The 22,677-nt window shown below is 42.4% G+C and overlaps 1 protein-coding gene across 5 annotated transcripts in view; it reads left to right on the top strand.

The window, feature by feature from the left end:
• The first annotated feature begins 467 nt into the window (after nt 1-467).
• Nucleotides 468-22,677, top strand: part of SLC39A14 (solute carrier family 39 member 14) — a 41,206-nt gene continuing 18,996 nt past the window's right edge. For 2 of the 5 annotated variants that reach the window (XM_077305518.1, XM_077305519.1), the window contains exons 1-4: nt 468-657; nt 1,020-1,078; nt 18,091-18,201; nt 21,144-21,414. In XM_077305518.1, the coding sequence (XP_077161633.1) occupies nt 21,154-21,414 (261 nt within the window). In that variant the 5' untranslated portion in view covers nt 468-657; nt 1,020-1,078; nt 18,091-18,201; nt 21,144-21,153. Of the gene's footprint in view, nt 658-1,019; nt 1,079-17,234; nt 17,254-17,403; nt 17,550-18,090; nt 18,202-19,356; nt 19,460-21,143; nt 21,415-22,677 lie in introns of those variants that run through there. The other 3 variants (XM_077305520.1, XM_077305521.1, XM_077305522.1) reach the window with 3 other exon arrangements.

The following is a 22,677-nucleotide window of genomic DNA, read 5'->3' as shown; positions in this document are numbered from 1 at the left end:
ACGCAGGATCCACTGACTCAGAGGATTAACGGGTAAAAGATCTAGCAGCCGTCTATAAGTAAAATCCCGAATGCAGGGCGTTGCGACGCTTAGTTGGTCCCCGTCAAAGATTGCGTTCAGCGTGTGGGGATTTTTAAACAGGAGGCTTTTGCAACGCAGCCGAGGCTGGGACTTCCCCTCCCTCATGCCTCTCCAAGGATCCCTTCCCACGCCAACCCCAGCGTGCCAACTTCTTGATATTTTGCGCTTTGGGCAATGCAAGCCAAAAAGGGGGACCCCCCGCCCACCCCTGCACACTCCAACCCAGCACGCGCTTGCAACCAGCCTCTTCCATACACCTCCCCCCTCGCAGCGCCACGTGGTGCCGGCTCCCGTGCGGGGCGGGGCTAGTCTAACCTCGGCCGGGGGAGGCGGGGCTCATGTAAAACAGGCGCGCCAGTTCCGGAGCCGACAAATAGGCTGAACGTGTGTCGGCCGGCAGCGGAGGAGGGACTGTCCCCTTTTTTTTTTCCTTCCACCCGTTGGGCATGCGCAGTGGTAGCTGCCAACCAACTGCTTTTGCTTGCGCGGGCCTTGGCTTGGACGGCTGAGGCGAGCCGGCAAGGAGACACGGCGGCGCTGCGTGTTCGCGCGTTGTGGCGGTCCTGGCGGGGCAAGGTGAGCAAGGGCGACGCGGAGAGGGGACGGGGAGGCCGTGGAAGCTGGCCGGGCTGAGGAGGGTTTCCGCGCCCTAAGGCGGGCTGAGAGTTGGATGCTGCGGGCGACGGGTAGCGGCTCCAGGAGATGATGGGGCCAAGTCCCGGCGGAGGAGCCGTGGCCTGACGGGGGGCTGCTGAGGGAGCGAGGTTTCCCGCAGGAGTTGGGGGATATGTTGATGAATGAGGCGAATCAGCATGCTGAACTTCACGTGTTAATAAAATTGGGTCCTGGAGAGACTGGTGGAGCTTTGACCGGGAGGGTTAACTGTGGTATAACTGGGATCTATATTGTATTTATTTTTGTTCTGTTTTTTCCCTAAGGAGCTTGAGTCAGCAAAGAATAGTTTGCAGCTTTCTTCTCAGAACAACAGTCCTGTGAGGTAGGTGAGACAGAGAATGACCAGCCCAAGGTCATCCTTGGTGTTTCGTGGCAGAGTGGAGATTTGAACCTGCGTCTTTTGAGTCCTGCCCTGGCACTTTTATTATTGCCATATCCTCAGAGAGGGGTGGAAGCTCAGGTCCTGGGTGAATAACTAGGTAAGTGGGTGATGCTCTTCAGATGAGGAGCATTTGCGTCAGGGTCTTTCACAGGAGAGTTGAGTATCTTACTTGGAAGGGGAAACTGAGCAGTGTGTAGCCTTAACCGGGAGAATGCTAGAATCTCTGTAATAGAACTGGTAGTAGCTAGATCAGCCTGTGATAAATGGCATGGTTAGTCCAGTTTTGTTTTTTCTTTTTACATATATGCATTTATTTAAAGCCTTTGTTCCAGAATGCAAGAGGACAATTTGTGTTCTTTGCAAGGAGAGTATCACTATGTGCATGTGTGTGGGGGATGGGACTAATTAAATATTAAATATACGTGGCATCATGGACGAGGGACTCTTTGTGAGAAAGGTTTCTTAAGTGTCGGCAGAGGTCTGAATAGAAAACATGTACTGGGTGCCGCTGGGAGTACGGTTCATACAGTGATAGACATGTCATGGGATGGATGAATCATAGTGGATTGATCCTGTTGGCAAAGCTGCACATTCAGCGGAAGCATATTGTGCGACCCTGTGCATCATAGAAAGTGTATGCAATGTTTTAGTGAGATTGGGAATAAAGGCAAATGGTTAAAGCAGGGGTATAGACCAATGAAGCATCAAGATAATAATTTTGAGTCTGGCTGATACATGGGGTCCTGGGGAAGGAAACAGTTCTAGTTTATCTTGATTAGCACTGATTTAGCAGTGCGTCAGTAGACTAGACAGTGGGTACTGGAGGGAAGGAAAGCAAACTTATGACCCCTGCATGTATTAATTGTCCAAGAGGAACTGAGGATAATATTTGCCAAAAGGTCTTCACAGCAGTCAGCAGATAGTTGTGGAAACTTGGTGAGCAAGTAGCTGTGTGTGAAAACTGAAGTATAGTTTTCTTTTGGCTCTGAGAAGGGTGTGAAGATAGGGGTGATGAGGAAATGCTACTTGCATATTTCTGGAACAGTAACAGTTAATAGGCCACACAGAGTTTCAGATGGAATGTATCTTCTATGATTTAGGGGTTTTGTGAGTGTGTTGCTTTTGGTCTTGGTAACAGATGAACTTAGTTTCAGATGCTGATATTCTTGCTGGGCAGAACTGAGTATCTTGTCCAGAATAAATAATTTTCCTATGAAATAGGACCAGTGTTATATAAAGATGCTTTTCCTTGAAGGCAGGTATTTATAAATGGGGGTGGGAGGGGAATCTGTATATTTTCCAGACTTCTATTGGTCATGTGCAGCTGTGAGACCAGGCTAGTTAGTTGTTTCTGACTTACAGAAAAATCCTCCATCATCTTTTTAGTCAAGGCCAGCAAATGTCCTCGTGTACTCCTGCAAATATTCATAGCAAAGCATTTACATTTATATTTTATTTGTGCTGACAGTTCTCTTAAGAAATTAACATTTCTTGGCACTTTAACAGTACAGTTACTGATCCAGTACACTGTTGTGGTGATGGTTTTTAATACTAAATTGTTGAAGAAGAAATGTAAAGCTAGTTTAGGAGAGGAGTTTACAGCAGAGAAGGGGTGCTTAGCATGATTTTATCTTCAAATCCTGCCCCAAGTAACTCCCTCTCATGTTAAAAGTGCATTTATCCTAGCAAACGTGCTTTTCCATTGGAGTGGAGTTGTAGCAGATGGATGACACTTAGGCACACTTTTCTGTTTTCATCTTACTCCTCTCCATTTTAACTAAAACATTATAGGCTATTTATATCTATTTACATGCTCTACCCCACTATTTCATCATTCCAAACTTCCAACACTGTTCTGTATTTAAAAGAAAACAATATGGGTTCATTTACACCTATTTTTATGTACCCTAGGAAAGAGGAGATTTATGAACGGTCAAGAGATTAGCTCTAGAGAGCAGTGAGCAGAGGAGTAACAATAACATGGCCTTTTGTAGATTATTGATATATGTTAGACTGTTTCTAGATAATAAGTGTTGGGGCCCAGGTGGGAGAGTTCTGTGAAGGTCAAGAATATCCAACTAAGGACAGATGAAGATATAATGAGAAGAGGGGGGTATAATGGTTGAGGGCCTGTAATGTCATCAGGGGTGCTTTGAGTTTGGTTCATCATGTCATGTGTCATAAACTTAAGCAGTAAGATGCTTTGTATAGAACAAACAAATAAGTATATTGATCTAATGAATCTTACATATAATTTTTTTTATTTTTATGTGAGTTGGTTGAGAAATTGTTTCTTAATTGTCAACAAGATATAAGTAAAAAATTTATTTGTGATCAAAATTTGGTCCTAGTTTGGTCCAAGGTGAAAGTTGCTCCCTCTCCTTTCAGTGCCGTTCCTTGACTGTGAATGCAGCTGAGGTTATCAGGCATGGGGCGATGTCTTGGGAGCCCTTGTGACTTGACTTGTTCTAGCGCTGAATTAGTGATGGCAGCTTCCTGGCAAAACAGGACTCATGATGTTTAACAGCTTGCTCTTAACTTTTTAAAAATATCTTGGAAGGCTGTTGGTACATTGGTCAGAAAATAATTCTCAGTGTTTAAAGGAATCTGAAGTGTCTCACTTTTTGTTATTGTTAATGTCTATAATCATCTCGAGTACAAGCAGGGCAGGAGGAGTGCTAAACATAGCATGCCCTGTTTTATTCTGTTCATGGAGCTCATACTTACTTTGGGAGTTCTTTGCATATAACTGTACGCTGGGGAGCCCAGGTGAATCAGTGGCAGTGTATCTCTTTCATTCTATTGACTGGGGGGGGGCTTCTAGAGTATAATATGGGCTAGACATAGAAAAGATTAAATGTAAGTTCTAAGCAGGAAAGGGCATATTTCTGCAGTCTTACAAAAGAGTATCTTCTGCTCTGTTTCCCTGTGTGTGGAGGCACTGCATTTTCTAGATGTATCTGTTTCAATATGCAGTCAGAAATGTGTGGATTTTTAAATGCTGATGCGCTCACCAAATGAGATGTAATAGTGGTAGTACAGCTGCTTGATGTATTTGGGCTTTCACTCTTTTGCTGGTCTCTTGACTCTGCTTTGAATTCAGACGTTTATGAGAAGGAGAAGGTGTTTAAATATAGTTGAAGGAGTCTCAGATACAACCACTACTTAAAAGAAATTAACATTTTCTAATGAGCTGTATTTTGATCCTGTGCATATCCCCATATTTTTGAGGCATTTGCAAAAAGTGTTACTCAGGTGAAGTTTATCTGTTTATGGCAAGCAAAGATTTGGACCAGAACAATGAAGAGATAAATTGGAATGGAAGTACTTCACAGTAATCGTTCTGTGTCCTAACCCAGTAAGTGATGTAAATGGGTAAATGAGTTCAGGGCAGAATTTAGCATATCTTTTAATGTCCATGGTATATCGTTTTATTGTCACTTGTATAGTACTTGGAAGTGTACCGAGTTTTACCCAAGGCCTTTACAAGTTCAGCACTTTGCATTTCAGTTTTATCTAAATGTTCCAGTACAAATCTTTGTTTCCTGCATTGAGACATACTTCTCATAGCATTTCAAGTTCTGGGTGTTTTTTTCTTTTATTAAAAAAGGCTTAGTGCTGTATTTAAGTAGTTTTATACCTGTGATACATTACATGTGATGTACCGGAAATCTTTATGGGGAAATTAACAAGCCAGGTTCTGGGAAGCTGTGCTTTATTTAAATTCCCAAGATGTCTACAATGAATGGGCACATAGTTATTGTGATTCCAACTGCCCTAAAAGAAAACCTCAAATAATGGAGGGGAGGGGGAATAGTCCAGGCAGACAGTCTTTCTCGTTAGTCACATACATGTTTTATATTCAAAATAATATTGCTTTTGTACTTTTTAAAATGTTCATTGATTTGGGCATTTTAAAATATAAAAGTAGCCTATAAACTTTATAAAGATAAATGTGAACATCTGTGGAAAAGTGAACCATAATCAGTGATACAGACTGGTAAGAAACATATCCACTGTGCAATTAAAAACAATTCTGAGACAGACTACATAAATACTATGGCATGGGAGCACTATGTGAGCCAAGTTAGTTACCATTGGGTCAGATATTTACATTTCTCTGATGCTGCAGTTCTGTTGTAAAATAAACTGATAACATAGGTAAAACCATGGCCCTGGTGTCTGTTCCTGACATTTCTCAGGTACTGGACCTGAACCAAGGCAAGTATGTCTGGGAAAGGATTAGAAACACAAAGTCCGAGGGAGGGGAAGAACCTCTGAAAAACATGAAGAGAATGGGTGTGTTTTTTCAGAGTATTTCTTTTGGAGAAATGGAATGTTGGAGATCACTGGAAAGAATAACAATGGAATATTTTCTCATTTGAATTGAACAAGTGAAATACTTTTTACTTATTGAATTCCAAGTCACTCAGGCTGTATAGTATGAACACTTATTAAAAGTAAGATTATCTACAGCATTAGCAAGTAATTCCTGTGCACACCATGGACATGTACAAAATGTTTGCAAATATGTATTTTTTCTACACAATTAGTACATTATAACACTGGAGGGTGTCACCCCAAGGGTCAGACCTTTAACACGTGTGTAGAGAAATTTATTGCCATTAGGGGAAGAGAAGGCACTATCTTCCCCCTTTTCCTTGTTGCTGCCATCACTCTAAGTAAAATTAAGTCTCTCTTTCTCTCTCTCACACACACGTGGGATTGCCTGAGACCAATGCTGTAGGGCAGTGGTCCCCAACCTTTATTAGGCTGGGGACCGGCAGGGCATCGGGTCGCGCCCGCATCGAGCCGCGCCCGGAAGCCGCGCCCGGAAGCCGCGCCCGGAAGCCACGCCCGCGGATCGGGCCGCGCCCGCGAGCCAGGCCGCGCGGGCGCAGCCTGGACGGGCACAGCCCGGCCCTGATTCCCTCTCCCCGCCCTCCCGCAGTAAGTAGCTTCCCGGGCCGCAAGCTTGCGGCCTGGGAAGTTTTTTACTGCGGGGGGGGGGGCGGGGAGAGGGAGCCGCGGCCCGGCGCCGGGCCGCGGCCCACAGGTTGGGGACCACTGCTGTAGGGGAGTATCACTTTGATGTATTTAGTAGCCAAGGTAGCTGGGTAAGGGAATGTGCAGACTCTCTAATAAAATAACTTTATTTCTATAAGCCACAAACACATGGTGCTATAAGAGATTTAGGTACACTAAACTAATGAAACAAAGGAAGAATTACTAATAATTCATTGCACACCTAGCCTGCATTAGTTGTGTGATGCCCTGTCCCCTAGATCAGGGGTAGTCAACCTGTGGTCCTCCAGATGTTCATGGACTAAAATTCCCATGATCCCCTGCCTGCAAATGCTGACAGGGGCTCATGGGAATTGTTGTCCATGAACAACTGGAGGACCGCAGGTTGACTACTCCTGCCCTAGATGCATCTTTACTATCATTCCCCTCTATGGCCCATTATTCATGGCCGCCGAAACGGCAATTTCGGGTAACGTGGAAAACGCGGAGGGGGAAGACGCGAAGCACACCGGTTATGCACGGGACGGGGCACAACGGCGGCAAAACCCAGAGTACACGATTATGCACGCGGCGATCACAGCGCTGCTTCTGGTTGCGCCCTAGTCACCCGCAAGCTGCGTTTTCCACATTTCGCTAACGCGGCTTTTTCGGCGGCATGCACCGAAGCTGCGGCCGGTTGCAGCCAGCAGCGTGCGTTATCGGTGATTTTAGTTGCTCCCTTTCCACCCCGAATGTGCGTTATTCCGCCCGTGCATAATGGGTCTATTAGCCTTCATTGCCAACTCATTCAGGCAAGTCAGCCCCAAAAGGACCAACCAACAACTCGCTCAACAAATCCCCAAACAATGAAACAGATTTCCTTTTCAGACTCTTGGGCCTTAGCCAGTCTGGGTGCCAGGTTCCGAGGCTGAAGCCTGTCAGAACATGGACGCTCCAATCAAGGTTGACATATCAGGTGGATAGCTGTGTTGGTCTAAAGCAACAGAACAAAGTTTGAGTCCAGTGACATCTTTAAGACCAACAAAGTTTAATTCAGGTATAAGCTTTCATGTATATGCACACGAAAACGTATACACAGAATTAAACTTTGTTGGTCTTAACTGGACTCAACCTTTGTTCTTTATCAAGGAGCTAGTGTGTTTTGCCTGTTTGTTGTACAGAATGCTTTCTATCCAGAGGTGAGCACCTTTCCCACATTCTCCCAGTCACAGAAGTGCCAGCGTATCCTTCCATCACCATAACTGTCAGAGCATCTCTTGGCCCTCTGCATGTCATCCACACCAGCATGTATAGTACAACCTTTTTGAGAAGTCCCATGTTACAAACTTACAAAGCTTATTTTGGATATCCTGGAATGCTTCTGTTCCTGTTTTCATCTGAGTAAGACAATTTTTAGTTAATGCAACACTTGAGTTTTTCTGTTTTCTACATTTATTTTTCATACCTCTGAGATGGAAAAGCCAAAGATACATGTGCTATAGAAGCGAATAGTGTAGTACTTTGCATTCCCCTTTTTCTTTTGCTATTATTTACAATTCTGTTTGTAGAAAGTGAAATCTTATATACTTGTAATGCATATACAAAATATTATGATTGTGTATGCTAAGTTATAAATGATGCATTTTACATTGTTAAAGCAGAGAAATTAGGCTTAAGATAGTAAATATTTGGTATAGTTAAGCTTCTCCCAAAACTTATTCTTTCTGATCGGGTTCTGTTATTGCATTCTCCAGATACGTGCAAGGGTCCCCTTCTGTCCTTGCAAAGGACATTTATATTCCATTGAGCATCACACAGTTCTGCAGAGATGCTCTGATCTCATTTTGAGAAAACTGGGGCAGTGGTTATAGTTGAACAAGGGCCGGGGAGGTCAGTTCAGTTCTTCACTTGGCCATAAAGCTTGCTAGGCTAGTCACACTCACTCTGTCCTAGCCTACATTGTGTGTGTGTGTGTGTGGGGGGGGGGGGAGGGGTTCTAACAGAGACGTACTAAAAACAAAATACATGTTGCTTTGAGGTCTTTGGTGGATGGGCAGGATAAAATGTGTTAGGATTTTAAAAAATGGATAGAACTTATTTTCCTTCTCTCATTCATTCTTGCTTGATTCATGTTCCAGTAAGACCAAGTCCTGCTGACTAGTTTTCTTCCCCCCCCTTTTTTTGTAGTTGTTTAACTTTGGGCCTGCTGATGAAATTTGGGAAACTTGAAAGTATTCTCATTATTTTGTGACTTTTTTGTTGTCCTTAATGCTTCTGTAAATAATAGCTAGTGTGGCTTTGGAGCACAACTGAGGCTGTCTGGGTTTAAATCCTTGCTTGGCTGGGCCATGTGGCCCACAGGGTGCCCTTATTCCAGCCATCTTTTCTATTTCTAGCATATGTTGCTTAAGTAGTTGTGGGGCAAAAATGGGATTACTCCATTCACTGGCGGAAGGATGGACAGGACCTGTTTCCCTATGTTTTAAGAAAGGGAAAGCAGAGTCTTCTGTGTTCCCTTCAGGCAAGTTAAATGAGGGCCTGATCCGGGGCAGGCCCAGGAGCCTGGCGTTGGTGTCATGTGAAAGCGTGGGTTAGCTCCACTTCCATCTGAGCTCCCTCTTGGCCTTTTCCACCCAAGTGGAATCAGCCTAAGAATAGTAACGTCTAGTGATAGCTATTTTTCCTATTCCTAACAGGAATATTGACAATAACTTTAACAGTTAATTGAATCCCATGGTTGGTCAGTCATTGCCATTTTGTTTGATCGGTGGGCTCATCAGTGTGGGGAAGGTTTCTGAGGGCCCTTAAGTTGAGCCTCAACCAAATGTCTGGCTGAAAAGCTCCATTTTGCGGGCTCTGTGGGACTGTGGTAGCTCTGACAGGGCCTAGGCTTCTTCAGGGAGCTTATTCCACAAGGTGGATGCCAGGAGGGAGAAGGATCTGGCCCTGGTTGATTAATCATGCTGACATCTATTGCCTAGTCAAATGGGAATATAGTATATTTACTTTTGTATTGATGATTCAAGAGTGGGAGATTCTGCAGCATGTTATTCATTTCCTTAGAAGTAGAATGTTTCATAATTTACTGGAATTTCATAGTCACTGGAAGCTCATCTAGTCTATGATGCAAGTATGTTGAGCTGCCTTAGACTATAGGTCCATCTTGCTCAATGTCTGATTGCCTGAATACTTGGAAGTGCAACTGACAAAGTCTTTTCTATCACCTTTAGTGAAGATTCTTTAAGTGGCAATTGAGTCTAGATCAGTGGTTCTCAACCTTCCTAAAGGCGCGACCCTTTAATACAGTTTCTCATGTTGTGGTGACCCCCCCATAAAATTATGCAAGTGTTCTTTTACAGAAATTAAACTGAAACTGACCAATGGTGTGAAGATCCATTGTTCATGATTGTATATAATTTTGTTTCCAGGGGTTCTCAATTCAGTTCTGCCTCTTGTCCCAACGTGCCAATCTCACTCTTTTTCCGCTGCTCCAGGCAGACCAATGCTCTATCTTGATCTACCTCGCAAGGCTGTTGTGTGGATGAAATGGAAGAGGAATGATGTTGGCCACTTTGGGACCCCCTTGGAGAGAAGGGCAGAGTACGAACTGAGTAACAAAAGCCGATGATTTGGAAGAACAAAAATTGAGTCCAGGGGCACCTTTAAGACCAACAAAGATTTATGCAAGGCGTGAGCTTTTGTGTGCAGGCACCCTCCCTCAGACAAAATTGATTTGGAGACATCAGTAAAGGGATGCGGGCTACTTTGGGTCCCCTTTGGAGAGAAAGGTGGGGGAAAAGCCAAGAAAACCCATGATTTGGGGGAGGCAACGCAGGTGGACCTGAGAGCAGAGCCTTCTCATCACATCTGGGCCGGACCGGGATGTGTGTCCAGCAGGGGCCACTCTCCAGCTGCCTCTTCGGCCACCTGCTCCCCACCCAGCCGGGGCCAGACCCAAAGCTGCTCGCCCTGCCATGACCCTTGTGAAAAGGTCATTTGACCCCCCAAAGGGGTCCTGACCCCCAGGTTGAGAACCACTGGTCTAAATCCTTCTGCATACAATGAACCACAGCTGAACCACACCCCTACTGATGGCAAAATTCTTCACACTAATGATTCTAGCATTTTTAATTTTAATTATAGCTTGCCATAAGTTAAGATCTAGGGGGTATGTTATGTCATACCAGAAGTTTTTATATATGTGCAGTTACAAATGGCTTAAGAACATCCAAGAGTTACATGATAAGCTGTGAAAAAAATCTTGAATGTCTTGAACTTGGATTTACTTGAGCCAGTGATCAACCTTTAGGCTACATGACAATAGGAGGCATAAAAGGTAAAGGTATCCCCTGGGCAAGCACTGGATCATGTCTGACCCTTGGGGTGACGCCCTCTAGCGTTTTCATGGTAGACTCAATACGGGGTGGTTTGCCAGTGCCTTCCCCAGTCAGTGACCCACTTATCTTGCTTGTGTGAAGCCATCCATCTTTCCATAGGAGAAAATGTCTTGTTTTGTCTGCTTCTGACCAATTTGCATGTGCTAAAATGCTTTTCAATCTCTGTCCGATTTTTGGTGTGATGTGTGAAAATTCATCCAGTCTGTCATATAAAAAAAAGAAGTGGTAGCAATGCCCATGGGCCATAAAATATTAGGAAATACTAATCCTATAGTATTTGCCAGACAATGGAAGAAAAACTGTTTTCCTAAGTCAAAAAGTATGAGTAGGTAAGCTAGAATAAGTTCTGTATTAGCAGACAATTTAAATCTCTGCAGCATGTTGATATGTGGGGGAAAATGATTCTCCATATGGACAATAGTGGTTTATTTGTATTTACATCTGTATCTGTTACTAATTTTTTTTTACTGATATGTCAGTATAAAGTAAAAATGTGTTTTTTTCTCGGGTCTACATCTATTACTAGCCATGTAGAGAAGATGGATCCATAACTGTGTTTAATCTTTCTCCAACAATGCAATTTTCAAATACATTAGTGTCCAAATCATTCTCTCTTTCTCTCTCTCTCCCCCCCCCCCCCTTGTTTGGTGAATTAAAGCAAAATCTCTCCCCCTTCTTTGTTGAACTAAAGCAAAATGAAACGTGTCTTATAACACCTTCAAAACAGACCGATTGTATTTTAAACTTCCTTGGACTAAAGCCTACTTTTGTCAGCTGAAGATTTACCTTCTTCAAAACTGCCACCTCTGTTTCCCAAGCTGTGGATCCACTTTCATTCATGTCCCACTCCAGGAAGCAGAGGGAGGCAAGATATTTCTCACCTAGCAGATGGTTGGCAAGGTTTCTGTGGATTTCAGTTCTGCCATATATAATAATTAAATGAATGTACAATGACACTATTCTTTCCAGCTCCTTGGGAAAGCTTTCTTAACACTTTCATTATCATTTTATCTAACTTGGAACCAAATTCCTGTACAGGTAATTTGTGATGCCTTCAGAGCCTACCTAAATCTTATATTGTTCCTGTCCTGTCAACTAGACAGACACTGGGTGTTGTGCTCTCAGATCTTCTTTCCATGTTAATACAGGCTCAGTTTTAATCATGACTGTAAGGGGTTGGGAGACAGGGCTTTGCCCTCCATGACATCACTTTCCTGATTTGCTGTTTGTCCCATTGAGGAATATGACTTTTAGCCCAATATTACACATACATTTCCCCACCAGGGCAGAGAATAGCTCCCCAGAGCCATTTCAGGTCTGGAAAAAGTTATTGCTGCAAACTGCTTTCTTGGTCTAAATTGGTTTCCCATAAGGCTGAGAATTAAGTTCAGAGCATGGAACTCCTGATTCATGTCTGGCAGTAGGACCAAGGCAGACATGGTGGATGAGACAATGTAACATGTAGTTAAACCCTAAGAAGAGAAATCTTTCTAAAGCATGATGATGGGAAGAATTGTTTCCTAGCATAACCAGCTGTGGAGATATCAGTAATACTAAAAACATCGCTGAGGCTACTGACATGTTTGAGATGGTAACAACTGACTTGAGAGCATGTTTTGGCCTAGAGACCTAAATATGGGCAGTCCCATACACTCTTTATAGTTTGCCCTTGATCTACTCTAGTTCTCCTTTCCCCTCTAATTTTGGCCAGCACACATTGTTTGTTCAGTCTCTTGCTCTTACATTTCCCTAAGCCATGACTCTCATTAGCTGTTACCTGCATTGCATTGAGTTTTGGAGCTAGCAGAGAGGAGACTGATACGATCAGTAATTTACTCATAGTTTCCATGAATTCCTGCACTCTGTGTTCTAAAAAGGCTGCTTAAGGCGCTTCCCCAACTGTGTCTAAAACTTCCGTCACTTACAACTGTCCATTTGAAGTGTGTGACTTTTTTATTTTTCATGAATAAACAGTCTTATATTTATACCAACATTGTTTACTCTATTTTGTTCTATACTTTGTAGCACCCCAGAATATGCTGTATCTGCCTTCCTTATTGACTTTCTGAAGGCAAATATAGCAATAGGCTGACTGACCCGTATAGGAGAAAGAGTATTAATTTGATCAAGTGAAAGAGGAGAAAAGCAAACAGTACTCTATTTCCACTTTGTATGTAGGCAGAAATAAGTTATTAAGGACCTGGCTACAGGTGTTGCAGGAGTTCTATGATTGGAAATCCTTATATATAATTTTGCCCTAAAAAGTTGCTGCTGAGAAGGAAGAGGTTCTGGGTTGAAGCTGTATTCACTGACACCATTAGAAATATGTGCCTTCTTGCTGCTTTAAGCCTTGGTAGGGAATTTAACAGGTACCTTTATTGTGTTTGTCCTTAGAAGGAAAGAAGCTTTCCTACAGTGAGTCTCTGTGCATGCCCCATTTTTTGTCTTGGAAATCGCGCAGGTGGTGATAAGAGGATGTGAAATATCCTTTTTGAGTCCTGATCTGAATGTGTGGGTAAACCAGACTTAAACTCCTGATTTGTAATCGCAGAATGCCAGCATCACATATTTGCATTAGATGGCCTTTGGCCATTCAAAAGAAATGTGGATGATTGTAACAGCATCACATATAACTTAACCTTTAATCATTTCTCGCTGCTGTTTGTACTTCAAGGATGTTTGAAGTTGAATAGCTGGTGTTGGATGTTTTAGCTGATCCTGAAAGGTAAGAATGGAGCACTGACTTGAAATCTGGACTAACCATGGTTATTGCTGGTGTTACACTTAAGCTCCAGTTAAAGCAGGTGGCAGGAATTCATGCTCAAGAATGGGGAAGAGGGAATGAATGATCTTGCAGCCCACTGTTGATAACCTTAGTTACATAATTGAGATAATTAGAAGAAGAAGAAGAGTTGGTTCTTATATGCCGCTTTTCCCTACCCGAAGGAGGCTCAAAGCGGCTTACAGTCGCCTTTTCATTCCTCTCCTCACAACAGACACCCTGTGAGGTGGGTGAGGCTGAGAGAGCCCTGATATCACTGCTTGGTCAGAACAGCTTTATCAGTGCTGTGACGAGGCCAAGGTCATCCAGGTGGTTGCATGTGGGGGAGCGGGGAATCGAATCTGGCTCGCCAGATTAGAAGTCTGCACTCCTAACCACTACACCAAACTGGCAATTACATGGCCTATTGTAATTATCTGCCTGGTAGGAGAGGAAAAGGAAAGGAACTCTGCTATCTGCATTTTTAAAAATCGTTCCCAAATCACTATTTCTTCTTTCTGCTCAGTTCCTGAGAGTTGTATTGATTGACATGTCTCCTATTCATAAGTTCACTGCAAAACTGGTGCAATGCTGCCTTGCAGTGCTGAGTGTGAAGCAGGAAATGGGAAGGAATAAGGAAATGAAATAAGGAAAGAAATGTCACCTATGGAATAAGGAAAGAAATGTCACCTGTGCTTGGACCCAAATAATGTGTTTTGTGTCTATGGAGCCATTTAGGTCTTGGCCCTCCTGTAGAAGAGAAAACAGGAAATACTGTGGTTTTTTTTACAACTGTTACTAATTATGTTAATTTACATATAAATGTCTAAGTGCTTCACTAGGCAGAATTTAAAAACAAAACAGCAGTTTAGGAAAAGAAGAACTTAAATAGATCTGTTATTCCACCCAAAGTCTTCCTATTCTCACAAGCTGACTTCATTTCTAAAGGAATTCCTGACAGTTTTGTGGAACAAAGCTCTCAAAGCTGAGCTAAGCTCTTAAGACTGGGAGAATGTTGATCTCCTTTTAATAAGCATGCAGTAGATTTTGCATAGAGAGCCTTATGAAGTTTCTTTTGATACTAGATTCTGCTTTATTGCTGGAGAAGCAAGTTAAAGCAGCTACGAAGCAGGCATTCTTTCAGCTTCACTCAGCTTGATTCAGCTGATCTGGCCCATTTATCTGTGCTGTGGTTACCATGAGGGTAAGCTTTCGTAATGTACTCTCCTTGTATCTCTTCTTAAAAAGCAATTCAGACTTGATTTAGTACAGAATGCTGCAAACCACCTATTACCCCATGCAAAGCAGAATGTGCATATCACACCCATTCTACAGGTATTCAGTTGGTTACCAGGTTCATTTCTAGGTTCCGGTTATCATCTACAAAGCCTTAATGGCCTTAGACTCTCATATCTGTGAGACTGCCTCTCTTACTATACTCCGCCACAACAGCGTCACTTGTCTGAGCTAAGTTTTCTGAAGGTGCCACCTACTGTGTGGAATGGCCTGCCCTGATGTGCTTAGGAAGGCTCTGACACTGCTGTCATTTTCCAGAATGCGGGAAACAGGAATGTTCTGGAGGGCATGTTTAGAATAGAATTAGAGCCATGGTTTAATGAACAGTTCAGGAGGTAGCTTCTATAAAGGATAGTATTGTAGCCAATTGTAATGCTTTTATTACCATTGCAGTACCCTTTTTATTACTATTGCAATGAACTTAGTAAAAGGTACATGCATTGTACAGGTACCTTTCTTTGTTATGGCATGTCATGCTGCATTTGGCATTTTTCCCCTTTTTGCTTGCATTGTTTTCCAAATCTGTAATCCTAGTTCTACTGCATTGTTTGAGGTCTTTCCTGCCTGGATTTCTATGTTTTGTAATTCACTTGACTCTCAGTGAGAGAGGCTATAAATGAAGTTAATAACACTAACAATGCTTGGAGAAATGAGAGAAACACTTCCCTATCAAGACTGATAACACTGTGGGCAAGGGACTGCTTGCCAGCCAGATAAATCAGGCGGTAGGCCTTGCTACTCCAGTCATGGCTGGGGCCACTATCTGCCTGGCTAATGTCCAAAACTATTCAGGGTCAGGCACCAGAGGAGACTAAAGTCTGTAACACATCAGCAAAAATGAGTGTTTAAAGTGGCCATGAGCCTAGTGAATGGATGTAGAGGCTCCATTCCTCTCTAGGTCATAGGCAGTATTTCTTTAAGAGCATGAATAGCCAGTACACACATCCCTCTTGTGTTCTTAGCAATGCTGTAGTCATCCATGCCTTAGCACTGATACTTTTGCTTACACGCTGCACCTGTTCAATTGTCTCACTTCAAGCTCTAAGAAGAAAATTCTATGACATACCTTGCTCAGACTAAAAGCAGGTAATTGAGTATCTCTATACAGTTTCCACTGCTTTGACCATTCCATCCTGAGTAGCTGGCAGATTTTGCTTGAGGCTGTCACTCTGGCATGGTGAAATTTTACTACGTCTGTAGCTTGCTGCCTAGACTGCTCTGTCATTGAGTTCACTGGCCAAACCCTATCGTGTAACATTCAGGGTATTCTCTGCAAAATGTTCTAGAGGGATAGTGTATGACTACAGTCCCCAGGTATCAAACTTTGTTTCAAGAACGTTTGAATGTTTATGACGGGAGGATGAAGAAGGTGGCAGCTGACCTTCCCATGGTGATAACAGAGCATTCCTTGTGAGATAAAGGTTCCCAGGGCACAGCATGAATTATTCCCTTGCACCAGAGATAAAACTTTCTCTGCTTTCACAGGCTGCTCAGGCCAGCTGACAATCAAGCTCATAAATAGAAGTATGTCTAGTTTGCTGTTGTTTTTAACTCCTATTGGATTGAGGGCTTACATAGGTGTGCTCCAGTTTATTAGCATGGGTATTTGTGAGCAAATCAACCAGCCAGGTTCATATGTGAGCGTGTGTAGCTGTTGCAGTGGAGCTGCAACTGCTGTGCTGCAAAACAGCTTTGTGTAGCTTATGATCTCTATGGCATTCTTGGCCTTTACATTCTGCTCCAGGATTGACCGTGCAAGAGTTGTCTTTGCCACATTCATCTTTGTGCCACAGATTATTTGGAGATTCTTTAAGTAATGCTCTAGCTGTGAGACTGGGTTCTAATCGCCTAGGTGGGTTTTTAAACCATGTATTGGATATTTATCCCATTCTCCCCCCCCCCTTTTTTATTTTTTACTCGAATCTTCAAAGTGGCTCATAATATTTGGGAAGCAATGTAATGCTTTGCTTAAAACAATCTAAGATCCCTTGGGAATCAAATACAAACAAAATGCCTTTCTTACAAACTGAAAACCTGTGGGGGGAGGAGAACAGTAGAAAGGGCAAGTGTAAACTGAACCAGGAGCAGTCGTGTGATGTCTCTGACATCCTCCCTCTTTGGCTGTCTGTCGCAGGCCACTTGGCAAGAGTCATATAAATATTTGCGATAAGCTGCTCTAGACTGTAGCCTTTCTCCCTGCATTGTCTGAGCCCTCATGCTGTGCACTTTAGCCTTGTGCATCAGTAGCATGGCAGCTAGAAAAGAGATATGTGTGTGTTTTATATGTGTGGTACTCTAGCCCAGAAACATTTTAAGCTTTATCATAGCTGGATTCAGAGCTTAAGTGGAGTGGAAGGAGAAACGGAAAAGAATTGGGTTTCTGAGCCAGGAATTCCTTGTGTGGCTTTTAGGCTAATTATCTAGCTTTTGGCTCATTGTTCCTTTCACAGCTCCAGTTGGTGAGCAAGAGTGCTGACTGGGTGTTCATTCTTTTCTGGCATCTCTATAGGGTTATGACGAGCATCTGACATCAAAGTAAAAACTACAGAAGTGTTGCAATCGGTTCTGTAACCTTGATCAATTTCAAGCACTCTGATCTAGTAGACATCCCTCCTGGCTAATGTGGGTGCATCTTAAACCCTTGCAATGTCAAAGAGGTACGCTGCTGGGCCACTTCCAAGGGCAGTGCATATTTTCTAACAGGGCAAGGAAACTGTGTCCTTGTAATCAGTAATAATTGTTCCACAAATGATGGGTGGTAGCCATAACAGACAGGCTGGCCGTACATCTTAAATCTAGGTTACCAAAGTTTTTTTTTTTTTTTAAAAGCTAAAGTTTCTGTCTACTATAAAGCAAAATCCAAACTTTCAGGAGGGCTCACATACTTCCATCCTTCCACAGAATATATAGAACAGAATTTTTCACGGGGAGGCATTTTAATCAAGGGTTTCAGGTAAACTGGAATTGTTCAGTAGGACACTTCTTGAAATAGAATAGGGTAGCAGTTTATTTCACCGTTGCATATTATTTTGTTTTTACTGTATTGCCTCCTTGAAATTCAGTTTTTTAAATTGTTTATTTATATTTATTTATTTTATTACATTTGTATACCGCCCTCCCCTAAGTCTCAGGGTGGTTATAGCATGCTCTGTAATTTTTATTGCATTAAAAATAATGTAATCTACCCTGAGTCTTGGTGAGAAAATTGTCTAACAGATAAACGAGAGCTTGCTTACGGTCTTTTCAAGGAGTCAGGCAGTTTGGATATGTAGTAAAGCTTGAGGTTCCTGTAGTCTGGTAGCTGGGAAGCAATAATTGAGACTGGGCTGTTTAAGTAATAAACCAACAAGTCCTCTGTAAATTTGTTTAGCGGGAAATCGTTAGCCTCTTATGCCCACTTTAACTTCTGCTTGCTCTTTTTTTTGACTACAGCCTTTTTGCAAAGGGAGTTGTGTAGTGTTGTGACTGCTACAAATCTTTTACCTTTCTTCCAGGTTCCTTAGACTAGTCCTTATTCTGAATGTGTGGAAGGAAACAACTCTGTGAGTATTCCTGTACTGATCGCTCAAGCATCCTGAGGTTTACGGATACTGTTGCCTGCTTGGGTAAGAAGACTAGATGCTTTCTTCTTTGCACACTGGGTGGTCTTGGCATTTCTGTGATGGTTGATCTTGGCATGTTTCTGCATTCTCGCAGCAAGCTCACAAAACTAATCCTCCTTCAGGGTTGGTTGGTATGTCCTGTGCTCCTATGGAGGAGGTATATAGTCCCTCCATTATAGTGTAACACATTAGACTTTGCTTTCATTTGGTTAGGCTTAAAAATTGATTAGGTATTTTAAAATCATCATCATGTATAGAAGATAGTTTAGCCATCAGCAAGTATAATACTTGTGTTAATTCCAGTAATAAAGCTGTAGTTTTGAAAGAGCTCTTTTGAAATCTAGTGAATTTACACAAGCAGTTCTGCGTAGAGACTGCATTAACTGTTTGCGGATGCCTATACATACATAATGAGACCACTGAGAAGCTTTGCTGTGCTATTACTAGGTTTGCATCCAGCTGCTACAAGACTAGGAGGTATGCAGTCCTGCCTTTGTTTTGTTATTAAATGACACCGTAAACTGAATGGGGGGTGGGGGAGAAAGGAAAGGTTGCACTAACAGGGTGGCATTTTTTGCTTCAGAGGATACTTGATAACTGCTTGTTAGAATGTAATCAAATATTAATTGACTAGCATGACAGACTTATTTCCCCATTTGTGTATTGGAGGTGGGGGTCTTTCACCTTCCTTGATGTAGGATTGAGAGGTGTGATGAATAAGCATGATTGGAAGCTGCTAAATTGTGTGTAATTCCTGCTTTGAAAGCAAGTAAGAACAGGCCTGACTGAGATCAGTGGATCCTGGTTTGGCATCAATCCTTAGCAGATCTTTTTATATTCTTGTGGAGAAGATTTGAAAAATAGCCTCTAGCAGTCTCAGATATACATAAAATGTTTGATTCCCACATACTTAAGAGCAAATGTATATGGCGGCAGGGGTGGTGGTGGTGGTGGTTCCATTTTGCTCTGTTCTTGTTTGCCCCATAGAAATCATAGAATGGTATGCATTACCTGAGGTCCCTTTCAGCTTTTTACTTTGGTTTGTAGAGTGTTCCTAACTGGATAGGTACTGAACAACTGTGCTTCAGTATTTTTTGGCTGAAAAGCTCCCTTTCAAAAAATAGTCTGGAACATAGGCCCATCTTTCCATTTGCACAGGGTGATCCAGCCTGACCTTTTGCAAGTCAACAGCAGCCATTCTGTCTCATTCACTGCTTTCCAATCCAAACTCCTGTGTGTGCCTCTGCAAAGCAAACAAGGGGTAAGGGAAATTCGGGTAGCCAGATATTTGAAAGGAATTTACAGAAATCTACTAGTACCATGACATGTTTTGCTGCCAGTCTGAGGGGGGACAGGACTCAGCAGTTTTTAAACTTGACAGCAGTTGCTTATTTTTAAGGAGCAATTGCAGTCCTGACTTCAAGATATATGTCCCTGTACATGAACCGAAAGAGAATCTCCTGGTACCTTAAAACAGGGGTAGTCAACCTGTGGTCCTCCAGATGTTCATGGACTACAATACCCATGAGCCCCTGCCAGCGTTTGCTGACATGGGCTCATGGGAATTGTAGTCCATGAACATCTGGAGGACCACAGGTTGACTACCCTTGCCTTAAAGGACTAGCAGTGCAAGTTTTTGTCAGATGCAGGAAGTGAAACTTCAGTCAACAGAAAATGTGCACAGAAGGAAAAATATAGGACATGAAATTTCTGTACAGAACAGATGTATCCAAGATAGCAAACATTGGTGATAACAGATTGCTCTAAATTCAGCAGTTTTAAGAAGTGTGAAGGCTAAGGGACAATCTACACAATATGCAATTTCTCCAATCCCATTTAAGGTTCATGAAGGCTGCTTTTGTGTTTGCTGCGACAGACTAATACAGCTGTTATTCGTACCTTGTGAAAGTAGAACAAGGACTAGAAAAGGAGAATAATTGCTGGTGGTCCAATTTGTGTTGTCCTGGCTCTCTGTATGTACGGGTTGGGGCTGCAGTAGGAATCTGGCAAGATCTGACAGCATTAAGGTTAGGATCTTATAGCAGGGCAGTCTGTGATTATGATTAAATACAAATGTGGTTCAGATTGGATCACTTACAGCAAGGACTATGATGCAGCAGTGCTATAAGTCTTTATTGTTTTATAGAAGCCTACAGAGAAGAAATAGGTATTGATTACAATTTGTCCCCCTCCCTCGTTCTTCCACAATCCTTGAAGCTTGAGGCAATCCAGATAGATGCCCCACTGCTCCTGGAATTCTTCCGTTGGCTTTTTGTTGACTATGGATGTTAATTTCGCCATTTTCACTAAGTCAGCAAGTTTGTATAACCATAGTTCAATTGTTGGTATCTCCGGAGATTTCTGGTTCTAATCTTGCCGCCATCGTAACATAAAAGAAGTTTTTTGCATGAGTTGGAAGTCGATCTGGACACAAACTTAATATCATATATTCAGCAATCATAGGAAACTTAATATTTAACATGTCTTCTAAAACAGCATGTACTTTTGCCCAAAATTTGTTGACTTTCCCTCATCTTCACCACATATGAAAAAAGGACCGCATTTTTTCATAAAATTTCCAACACATATTATTATAGCCCTTTGCTATCTTTGCAATTACTTTGGGTGTTATGTACCATCTGTAAAACATCTTATACCAATTTTCTCTTAATATTTGATTGTTTGTTAGTTTAGGCACTTTAACCCATATATGTTCCCATGTTTCCAATGTAAGGTTAGTACCAATATTCTGCAGCCATTTGATCATACACACCTTGACTTGTTCGGATTTGGTTTAATATCTTAGTAACAATTTATATATTTCACCTTGTGAGTGTGGGTTGGCTTGAATTAACATATTCTCAAACTCCGGGAGCGGAGTGCCCATCTCCACTCGCTTGATGATGCAGCAGTGCTGATCCAAGAATACGTCTGTTTCTTTACAGTATTATCACGATGTTTTGGAACATGGGGCAGCAGGGATGCCTCCTCCAGCTTTGCCTGCTAACGTTTGCCTCTTGTGCGTGGGCCAGCACAGAAGCCTTGTCACAGCCTCCCATCACGGCAGCTTCCTTCGTGCAGGACCTCTTCCTTCGATATGGAGAGAATGACAAGCTCACTCTGCAGCAGCTTAAAGCTCTGTTGAACCGTCTTGATGTGGGAGTTGGGCGGGACAACGTTAGTCATGCAGAACAGCAACACAGGAACATTTCCTGGGTAAGCATACTATGTGGTTACTTCTCCTTTGTTGAACCCATATCATTTTTTCAACCCATCATATCTTTCTTTGTCATTCTTCAGGGCACTCCAATACTGACAGTGTAGGCTAGCAGATCAGATGTGTATATTACTTACCAGGGCACCCGTTTAATGTTTGTGGCCACACCTATGGGAAGGTTGTGGAAAGGCTGCATATTGGGAAAGTATAAGAGAAAATGCTATTAGTATAAGGCATATGTAGGACCTTTGGGTTGGAGTCGCAGAGTGGTCGGTGTTGGACCTGGGCCCTGGAACACTTGGACTTGAATCCCATCTTGGGCATGAAACTTATTGGTTAATTGGTTCCAAGTTAGCTGAAAAGATACATGCCCTGGTTGCCTTGCAGGTTTAAGAAATAAATAATACATCTTGGTTAGCATGCAGGCATGTTGTTAGTATGCTCACAGAATTGTTCAGTCCCCCCCCCCCCCATTAATGAACTTGGAAATTCAGTATCATGTTATTGATCCCAACTGGGTAGCAGTCTAGTTCATAGGTAGCACTTTTACTTTAGAAGCTGCTGCAAGAGCTCATATACACATATCTGGGACTCAGTTTTGCTTATTTAGCTGTTGCACTTGTATCTTGCTGCCAACAACAGACTGAATATTCATATAGTGTATAGGTTGTGGCAGATTGGTTCCTGGCTGCTTGAATGTTCTGCAACTCCAATCCCTGCCTCCCAGGTAGTCTGCTTTTCTTTTATTGAAATACCCAAGAACTTAAACATTTGCAACAGTGACAAGCACTCTTAAATTAAAAATGTACGTACAAGGAATAGAAGAAAGCCTGTTGTTTAAGGAACAAACTTTTGATAGTATTACTAGAGTGGTCTTCACATGGACAGGCAAAATTTATGCAATAGGCGCATACTTTTTAAAAACCCTGTTTGTTATAAGGAAAATCTAAAATTAATGAATAGAAAGCTCATAAATGCGAAATATAACAATGGATATGAAGCAAATCATTCATATCCTAAATGATGCCAGAAATAAATCCAGCAGGATTGTAAAGCTTACTTGTATTAGAGGGAAAATCCCTTTATGTTAAGTATATTCCATCTCACAGGAAGCCATATTGTATGGCTTTCTAAAGCTATTCAAACATATCTATTCAGAACAAACACAGTTCCTTCATCATTATTTAATCTGTCCTCTGACTGAGGGGTAGTCAACCTGTGGTCCTCCAGATGTCCATACACTACAGTTCCCATGAGCCCCT

Source organism: Paroedura picta, chromosome 12, assembly GCF_049243985.1.
Source record: "Paroedura picta isolate Pp20150507F chromosome 12, Ppicta_v3.0, whole genome shotgun sequence".
Classification (NCBI taxonomy): Eukaryota; Metazoa; Chordata; class Lepidosauria; order Squamata; family Gekkonidae; genus Paroedura; species Paroedura picta.
The sequence above is the reverse complement of the archived record's forward strand: the minus strand, read 5'-3'. Positions and strand labels throughout refer to the sequence as shown.